This window comes from Rutidosis leptorrhynchoides, chromosome 3 (assembly GCF_046630445.1).
Source record: "Rutidosis leptorrhynchoides isolate AG116_Rl617_1_P2 chromosome 3, CSIRO_AGI_Rlap_v1, whole genome shotgun sequence".
Lineage (NCBI taxonomy): Eukaryota > Viridiplantae > Streptophyta > Magnoliopsida > Asterales > Asteraceae > Rutidosis > Rutidosis leptorrhynchoides.
The window spans coordinates 29,740,241-29,750,297 of record NC_092335.1 but is presented as its reverse complement, the minus strand read 5'-3'; the positions used below and the strand labels follow the sequence as shown (position 1 = coordinate 29,750,297).

The 10,057-nt window shown below is 36.2% G+C and overlaps 1 protein-coding gene across 1 annotated transcript; it reads left to right on the top strand.

Annotated features, from left to right (window-relative positions):
• Window positions 1–2,794: 2,794 nt before the first annotated feature.
• On the top strand, window positions 2,795–9,431 carry LOC139895902 (regulator of nonsense transcripts UPF2). The gene is made up of 18 exons (XM_071878447.1): window positions 2,795–2,992; window positions 3,628–3,722; window positions 3,939–4,020; window positions 4,127–4,329; window positions 4,429–4,773; window positions 4,910–5,014; window positions 5,142–5,269; window positions 5,406–5,579; window positions 5,664–5,745; window positions 5,827–6,114; window positions 6,201–6,398; window positions 6,481–6,582; window positions 6,693–6,944; window positions 7,036–7,254; window positions 7,332–7,502; window positions 7,587–7,772; window positions 7,852–8,289; window positions 8,510–9,431. Exons 2-18 carry the CDS (start codon window positions 3,657–3,659, stop codon window positions 9,011–9,013), a joined length of 3,543 nt encoding a protein of 1,180 aa, XP_071734548.1. The 5' UTR covers window positions 2,795–2,992; window positions 3,628–3,656; the 3' UTR covers window positions 9,014–9,431.
• The last annotated feature ends 626 nt before the right edge of the window (window positions 9,432–10,057 follow it).

Here is a 10,057-nt window from a genome sequence, read left to right as displayed (position 1 = left end):
AAGATTCGGGTTTATTGTTGTTAATGTCGGGTTTTGGGTTTGGTGTGCAAGTTTATGCTTGTAAGACTTGTAAATGGTGTATAATCACTAGTATTAGTGATTATTGAGGTTTTGGGGACATTTAGGGTTCTTGGAGTTGACTAATTTTGACTAGAGCCAAAATTAGGGTTTGGTGATGATTTTGGCCCGATTGTTGATTTATTAAGGTTTATAAACTTAAAATGGATTTAGTTGAAGTATTAAACCGAGCTAAATGTGTTTTGGTGTCAAGACTTGTAAACGGTGAGATTTTGACTTGAGTTTAGGTCAAAATGGGTTTTTGTGTAATTGATGCAAGTAATATGTTTTGATGTTGAAACATTGTGTAAAATATGGTGTTAGAACATAATCACTAGTTGATTGTGATTATGGGTGTTTTGGGCGAGATTTGACTTAGTCAAATTGGAAGTAAGTGCAAATGGGTTAATATTGCACTTATTGGTGTTTTGGGTATAAGCCATAATGTTTAGCTTATTTGTTTGTAAATTACTTAGGTGATTTGCATTTGGACGATTTGGAGCTCAAGCGGGATTGCTTTTCAAGTAATCGAAGTGAGTGGAATATTTATACGCTTATGTATATAATTTGGTTGCTTGCGTGCGACGTGGTAAGTGACATCCGTTATGATTCACTTTTCGTGGACCACATTTGAGTTGGGAAAATATAGTGAGTGATATCCGTGTGGATAGCTCTTCGTTGGCTATATTCGTTTTGTGTATGTGGCGAGTGATAAATGTTTGACCTATCGCTCTTTGTCGGCCACGTGTGTATGTGTGTGTTTGGAATGTGGGGAGTGATTTCCGTAAGGAATGACTCTTTGTCGACCACAAATGGAGGTGAGGCATGTGACGAGTGATAAATGTTTGACCTATTGCTCTTCGTCGGTTACATGTTAGTATTGGTTATGTAGCGAGTGATTAATGTTTGATCTATCACTCTTCGTCGGCTACATGTGTGCGTTTGGATATGTGACGAGTGGTTAATGTTTGACCTATCACTCTTCGTCGGTCACATGTGTATATTTGTTTTGTGGCGAGTGATTAACGTTTGACCTATCGCTCTTCGTCGGCCACATGTGTGTATGGGTAAGTGGTGAGTGTTATCCGTTTAGGGATTCGCTCTTCGTTGGCCACTTATCGTGGGATGGTAAGCGGTTTCGCTTTTCGTCGGCCATCCTTGTGATTGAGGTAAGTGTTAACGTTTCGGTTGCACTTTTCGTCGGCCTCATGGTGCGTAGTGGTGAGTGGTTAACGTATTTGACCTACCGCTCTTCGTCGACCACGTACGTGTTGCGATGGGTGGTGAGTGGTTAACGTATTTGACCTACTGCTCTTCGTCGGCCACCATCGAGTCGAATGTCGACATTGTGTATATTGGGTTGTGTATGTTCTACTAGCATTGTACGTATGATTATTCGTGTATTCGTTTATTCGTTTATTGTGGTATGCTAATGATATTGTGTTGTTGTGTAGGTGTATGCAAGTAATTGGATTATGTATGTATGCGTATAAGTATTGCATTCACTAAGCATTAGCTTACCCTCTCGTTGTTTACATTTTTATAGGTTCGCATGCTTGGCGGCTCGGGTAAGCTTGGGGATTAGAGATCTTGGCTAGGTTGCTTTAGAAGATCTTGCTTTTGGACTCGATTAGGATTTGGGTAGCATAGTCCCAAATCACCATGCTCGGGTTATGTTTTAAATAACATATTATTGTATTAAGGAGTTTAAATTATTAATGTATGTTTTAAGTTCGTTGAACTTACTTCGGTAACAAATATGTTTTGGAAATTGTGTATTGGGACCTAAAGTATTATTTAACGCGTATTAAAAGAAAAAAATTTTATGAGCCGGTTTTAATACGGGTTGGGTTGTTACACAAATTAATTTTTTTAAATCCAAAATGACATCAAGACTGTTTTCTTATTATATACCTATATCTAAAAGGGATAGGCGAAATGAATAGCACTATTTATTTTTCTACTTTTCGAAAACTTAACCCCCTGACTTTTATTAAAATATAAATGGAGCCCCCACTTTATACGAATATTTTTTTTCAAATTTCACAAACTTAGCCCCCTACTTTTTATTAAAATACAAATGGAACACCCACTTTACTAACTTTTTTTTTACTAATATTCAATTTTCACAAACTTAACCCCCTAACTTTTATTAAAATACAAATCGAACTCTCACTTTATACGTAAATTTTTTTCAAATTTCACAAACTTAACCCCCTAACTTTTATTAAAATACAAATCGAACCCCCACTTTACTAACTTTTTTTTTTAAAATAAAACCCGAACGCTAAAAGAAGCAACTTTCACAAAAGGAACAACCCTTCAATGTTAGATGTTGAAAAAAATTCTTTTTTACAAAATAGATCAAGACTTTTTTTTTAACTCGCATTCAAAACGGAGCCCCCGGCGCGAAGTGAGGGCTCCACAACTAGTTATAGATAATATAGATAGATAGATAGATAGATATAGATTCTCCTTTTGACAAAAAAAAAAAAAAGAATAAACATAAACAGTAATTAAAAATAAACTAGGCCAAATTATATTTAAAAATGTAAATTTAAATTTAAATTTAATTTAAATTAAATTAAATTATATTTATATTTATATTATATTATATTTATTTATATTTACATTTACATTTACATTTATATTTATAGTTAAATTAAATTAATTAAAAAATGAAATAAAAAATGTGTAATGTTTCCATAACACAATAACCATTCTTTGTTCTCTCCCTTTTTACCCCACACGAATCCGAACCCTAAATTCACCCTTCATACAATACAAATATACAAATACTCGTACAAATCATCATCTGATAAATCATTATCAAGTCTAGTGATCGTCTCGTGTAGTTTTATCACAAGTGCTACAACCTCGTAATAAGGCTAGAAAACATCCCCAACAATTAAGGATTTCAAGGATCCCCTGATAGGTACGTCTTCTTCTATATTTCTGTATCGCAGTTGCCTTACAAGTTAGGGTTTCATACCTACATACCTAAATCTTGGTGCAGATTGCAAGTTCGTTGTGTATATGTGCTCTTAATTGAAGTATGTAATTAACAAATTCGAAACGTATACGTAGTGAAACCCTAGCTACCACGCCTTAGTTTTTATTCTCACACCTACGACGAATCACATATATATATATAAATTATTATTCTGTACATTGGTGCTATTGGATTTGGTAATCCAGAAGTGATTTATATTTTATCTATTTACTTGTACTAACCATCTCATTAGCTATGTATTTACAATGCGTTAGGGATCATTTTAGTTGTAACTTTTCAGTCACTAGGTGTTGTTTGTTTTCCAGTCTGCATTATGTCTTATGTCGCCCCGACGTTTTTATTGCAGACGGTTTGTTTTCCCGTACACATAAGATAAAATAATGTCTTATTTTGTCTGCAACCTCGCACACTTAGAAATATGCTTATGAGGGCTGCAATTTTGCGGACATAAATCAAACAGTCTTTACTATTCAACATATGATCTTCAATTTACATTTTTTTACTCATCTCGTTTAAGTATCCTCTTGCCATGATGTAAATATTTTGTTTCTTTGCAGGTTAGTTTTTTTTTTTTTTAACAAGCAAGATGATGGAACACCCTGATGATGATTCTCATGGAGCTGGTGAAACCCAGAGCAAGCAAGACAATGAGGTACATAGTATTTGGTGTATAAAGTGTACATCTTTTATGTAATAAGTTGAAAATTGGTTGGTCATGTATCTGTAGATGGGTTGATTATGATGCGCTTGTCATATGTACTTGGTCATGCATCCGTTATACAAGATTTAATGAAACGGATCATGTTGTTCTATGTTAATTTTGAGTATACAAATCATTGATGTACACTTGTGAACTCCTTTTTTACAGGTATCGCGGCGTGAAGAGTTAAAGAAGTCATTAGAAGCAAAGTTGGCACTCCGTCAGAGTAATTTGAATCCTGAAAGGCCTGGTAAGTAGTCATTTAATAGAAAACGTTTGTTACGTTGTAGTGACCACATCAGCATCTTCAATAGTATACTCACAAGGATTATTATTATTTTTTTTTTTTGCACCAGAGTCCGGTGCTCTACGGACATTGGATTCAAGCATCAAGCGTAATACAGCAGTTATTAAAAAACTTAAGCAGATCAATGAAGAACAGAGAGAAGGTTTAATGGACGAGTTAAGAAATGTTAATTTAAGTAAATTTGTTAGTGAAGCAGTGGCTGCAATTTGTGATGCCAAGTTGAAAAGTTCAGACGTGCAGGCTGCAGTTCAGGTAAACCGGACTGCCTTTTAATTTATATATACCTCACAACCCTTCACTTGTATATCACTTATTAAATTATATTTTTATTATTTGTTTGCCTGTAAATAGGTGTGTTCATTGCTACATCAAAGATACAAGGACTTTTCTCCAACATTGGTACAGGGTCTCATGAAAATCTTCTTCCCTGGGAAGTCTGCTGAGGATGTAGACGCAGACAGGAATCTGAAGGCCTTGAAGAAACGCAGTGCTTTAAAACTTCTGCTAGAACTTTTTTTTGATGGAGTTATTGAAGATACAGGTGTTTTGGTGACCATAATTAAGGATCTTGCCAGCTTAGAACACCTAAAAGATAAAGATGCAGCCCATACAAACTTATCTCTTCTTGCTAGTTTTGCTCGACAAGCAAGGTACTTTATAGGCCTTCCACATCCTGGAGAAGAGCTTGTTGAAGAGGTGCATTATCTAACATTCCACAACATATTTTATTGTTATTGCATATAAATTCCAAGAAAAGATCCGTGTATCTAATTTTCTACGTTTCGACTACATGTTACTCATTTCTTATGTCTGTTGTATATTTTCGTTGTAGTTTTTTAAGGGGCTTAATATCACCGCGGACCATAAGAAGGCGTTCAAAAAGGCATTTAACACATATTATGATGCTGCAGTGGAGCTATTACGGTCTGAACACAGTGTAAGTATTCAGATACGTATTTATAGTGGGGGTTCATTTTCAGTTATAATTGATATTTACTTGACTAGATTTATTCGCCTGTTTAATTAGTTTATTTGTTACTGTTAATTTGTGCTGCCCAATGAAGTCACTCCGTCAGTTGGAACACGAAAATGCAAAAATCCTGAATGCCAAAGGTGAGCTAAGTGAGGAAAATGCTTCTTCATATGAAAAACTACGGAAGTCATATGACCAGCTGTATCGAGGCGTATCTGCGTAAGTTCATTAAAAGTTATCTTCATATTGTTTGTAGGGCTGTTTTGATAAAATAGAAAGGGTAAATTTTATGGATTATAATTTATTCATCTCTTTATTTCTTAACATCTCTGGCTTTAAAATATTGGGGTGATAGTTTAGCAGAAGCCCTTGATATGCAACCACCTGTGATGCCCGAGGATGGTCACACAAGACTTGCAACAAGTGATGATACATCATCTCCCGGTATTGGTAAAGAGGCTTCTGTTGCTGAAGCATTGTGGGATGATGAAGATACCAGAAGCTTTTATGAAAATTTGCCAGATCTCAGGTTTATTATAAATTATAACAGATATGCAATTCGTCACTAATTATAAGCCACAAAGTGTTGATGCATTTTGATTTTTGTTTACAGAGCATTTGTTCCTGCTGTTTTATTGGGAGAAGCAGAGCAGAAAGTGAGCGATCAAGTACCTAAAGCACAAGATCAACCAAATGTAAGTACCCTTAACAAACCTGACTTTAATTAACTACTTCATGTTAGCATACTTTTTCTCATTTGACATCCATTTATGTAGGATTCATTAACTGAGACCGATCAAGGTAAAAATACTCTTGATGCTGGAGAGACTTCTGTTGATGGTGCGCTTTTGGCAGACCACACATGTGAAAAAAAGAAGGATGAAGATGAAAAAGATAAAGGAGGTACAAAGGAGTTGGACAAAGGGAAAGATAAAGAAAAAGATGGTGAAATAAAGGCCGAAATTGAAAAGGAGAAGCTTCGAGGTCCTGAAGGAACAAACTTGGATGGTTTATTGCAAAGGCTTCCTGGTTGTGTGAGCCGCGACCTAATTGACCAGTTAACTGTAATGTTCTTTCTAGATAATTTTCTCGTTGAGAGCTTGTCAAGTTGCATGCTTTATTGCTTTAACATGTTTGAATGTAATTTCAGGTGGAGTTTTGCTATCTAAATTCAAAATCTTCTCGCAAAAAGCTTGTACGAGCGTTGTTTAATGTGCCCAGGACATCTTTAGAATTGCTACCTTACTACTCGCGCATGGTTGCCACACTATCAACATGTATGAAGGACATTCCTTCATTGCTTTTGCAGTTGTTAGAAGAAGAGTTCAACTTTTTGATCAATAAAAAGGTGTTACTGTTTGTTTAAAGTGTGCTTCTCTAATGTAGCTCTGGGTCTTTATCTATTACTTAGCATGGTTGATGCATTTCAGGATCAAATCAACATCGAGTCTAAGATAAGGAATATTCGTTTTATCGGAGAACTTTGCAAATTCAAGATGGCACCTGCTGGTCTCATTTTCAGTTGTTTAAAGGTAAAGAATTCTCTTTTATTCAACTTGTTTTAACCAACAAGATACCTTTAGCGCGTTATCAAGAACAGATTTAGTTATATCTTTTTGATAATTTAAGTTATTTTTGTCAGGCATGTTTAGATGACTTTAGCCATCATAACATAGATGTTGCGTGCAATCTTCTTGAGACATGTGGGAGATACCTTTACCGTTATCCTGATACTAACGTACGTATGGCAAACATGTTAGAGATATTGATGCGTCTGAAAAATGTAAAAAATTTAGATCCGAGGCACAGTACCCTTGTTGAAAATGCCTATTACTTATGCAAACCACCTGAGCGATCTGCACGAGTATCTAAAGTCCGTCCTCCTTTGCATCAGGTATTATTTAAACAAGAAGCCAGTAACACGTGATTTCATGCTCTGTTCGAAGTTGATGTTTGATTTACTTCTCATGTGATAACTTATGCAGTATATCAGAAAGCTACTTTTCTCGGACCTCGACAAGTCATCAATTGAGCAAGTTCTGAGACAACTGCGTAAGCTACCTTGGAGCGAATGTGAACCCTATCTGTTGAAATGTTTTTTGAAGGTTCATAAAGGAAAATATGGTCAAATTCACTTGATTGCTTCACTGACTGCTGGATTGAGCCGGTATCATGATGAATTTGCTGTTGCTGTAGTCGATGAGGTTGGTTCTGATTATCATATTTTTATTGTTCTTGTTCTTGTTCTTATTATTAACTATTAATGGTAAAATATTTTCAGGTTTTGGAGGAAATCCGGCTAGGATTGGAGATAAATGAATATGGGATGCAGCAACGTCGGATTGCTCATATGCGTTTTTTGGGCGAGCTATACAATTATGAGCATGTGGATTCTTCAGTTATTTTCGATACACTGTATCTGATTATCGGTTTTGGTCATGGGACAGATGAGGTACAAGTGAATCGTTTTGACATTTTGCTGTTATTGATTGTTTTGTCATTTTCTAATTTCCTGTTTCCATATCTCCTTTTCTAGCAAGATGTGCTTGATCCACCTGAAGATTGCTTTCGAATTAGGATGATTATCACTCTCCTTGCAACCTGTGGGCACTACTTTGGTCGAGGTTCATCAAAGAGGAAGCTGGATCGATTCTTGATTCATTTTCAAAGATACATACTTAGCAAAGGACCACTGCCTCTCGATATTGAATTTGACTTGCAGGTTCGTGTATACACTTGCCATTTTAGAATTTTATACACTTCATAGGCCACAGCGTACTTAATAATTGAAGCATTTGCAGGACTTATTTACCGACTTACGACCAAACATGGTTCGCTATTCGACCATTGAAGAAGTTGATGCTGCGTTAGTTCAGCTCGAGGAGCATGAGCGCACGGTTTCAACTGACAAGGTCAGTGCCGAGAAGCAGGAAAAGTCCACTAGTATGTCAGCATCTGGGAGCTCATCGGTCAATGGTCAAGTTGTTAATGGTGTTGAAGAAAATGGCGGGACCCATGAAGGGGAATCCGATACTGCATCACAGGGTAGCACAATGGACCCAGATGGGAATGATGATGAGGAAGAGCTTGATGATGATGCATGTGACAGTGATGATTATGCCGAAAGGGACGGTCAGGCTTCTGACGAGGACGATGAAATCCATGTTAGGCAGAAAGTGATGTTAGTTGACCCTGAGGAAGAAGCTGATTTTGACCGAGAGTTTAGAGCTCTAATGCAGGTATACCAATTATTTTCATTTGATGGATATCTTATTTTTTAGGATTTTGCTAACAACAACCCTAACCCTAAGTGCATTAAATAATTGTACATGGCGGTTATCGATTTACTTTTTAAATGACGGTTATCCAGTTGTATGATATCTTAAAGTGTGTTAATGACAGCCCTTACGTTAGCAAAATCCTATTTTTTAGCATAAAATCTCACGTATAATTTTGCAGGAAAGTTTGGATTCTAGGAAGTTGGAATTGCGGGCCCGACCTACACTAAACATGATGATGCCAATGAATGTGTTTGAGGGGGGGTCCACAAGAGATCACCATGGAAGGGTTAGTGAGGGAGAAAGTGGCGATGAGGGAGTAGACGACGAGTCTGGAGGACGTAAAGAGGTGCAGGTCAAAGTTCTAGTCAAACGTGGAAGCAAACAGCAAACGAAGCAGATGCTCATACCGAGTGACTGCTCGCTTGTGCAGAGTACAAAACAAAAAGAAGCAGCCGAGTTGGAAGAGAAACAAGATATCAAGAGGCTGGTGTTGGAATACAACGATAGGGAAGAGGAAGAACTTAACGCCTTGGGTAATCTTCCGGTGGGTTGGAGTCAAAGTGGCGGCGGCAGAGTAGTCTACAGAGGCCACTCATGGGAAGGTCATGGCGGGAGGTCTGGGTCCCGCCACAGATACCCGCATCATTCAGGCGGTGGATACTATTATAGCCGACGAAAGTGAGTATTTAACGAACTTTCACGTTTCAGTGAAATGTCTACAGGTTTGTCAACCTACAAAGAAGATATAGTAGTCTTATATACGTGCTTAACCAGTTCGTTTTGTGTGGATGTCTACTATATCATGAGTTCGGCTTTATGGTCAAAGTCTTTTAGGTGTATATTTTGTCAATATATGACGCCTGTATGTAGCTTATGAGCAATCGAAGAAAAGGGTCGGAATGTCTATTATTATATTTTGGTTGGATATGACTTGATGTATTACTGTCCATTGACACCAGAGGTCTTTGCTGGCTAGATGGACTGGTTGGGAGACATATTTAAACGAGTCATTTTTAATATGGGTCAGGTGCGCGTGTTTTTGGTTCGTAATGAGCTGATTATGAATAGTTGCAATAGAATTTCATACTATTGACAATGGATTTAGAATGATGTAGGTGCTACATAAGTTATTTGGTCACATTATTTGATTGAATGGGCACCTGAACATCTTTTTTTTTTTTTTTTTTTTTTGGCAAATAACGAAAACTATATAAAGAACAGGGCACCTGAACATCTCTTGCTAATGGAACTATCAATATTAATGTGATACGACCTCCCAAGTTGTAAAACAAGTAACTAACGGCATGTGGAAGAATTGTTCATCTACTTATCCTTTTATATTTAATTTTTATTCCACCGTAATCATTTAATTTTAGTTCCTTCGTTCATATCCATTACGTGGCTTAATGGATATTAGCTGGATATTTAATAAATGTTAATCTAACGATGGTTTTGAAAAAAAAAAAAAAAAAAAAAAAAAAAAAAAATATATATATATATATATATATATATATATATATATATATATATATATATATATATATATATATATATATATATATATATATATAGTGGTAGGATCAAGAGGGAAGTAACCATTCGGAGGGAAGCGGGGGAAGCAAAAACTTTTTTTTTTTTTTTCGTTTTTTGAAAAAACTTTGTTCACGAACATTATAGATGAGATGAAAATATGAACATTTAGTAGAGACACTTTGTGATAAATGTT

Coding starts and splice junctions, on each gene's coding strand:
- LOC139895902 (XM_071878447.1), top strand. CDS start 3,657: ATGATGGAACACCCTGATGATGATTCTCATGGAGCTGGTGAAACCCAG. Junction 6,583..6,692: donor TCATTTTCAGTTGTTTAAAG/GTAAAGAATTCT, acceptor TATTTTTGTCAG/GCATGTTTAGATGACTTTAG. Junction 7,503..7,586: donor TTGGTCATGGGACAGATGAG/GTACAAGTGAAT, acceptor CTCCTTTTCTAG/CAAGATGTGCTTGATCCACC.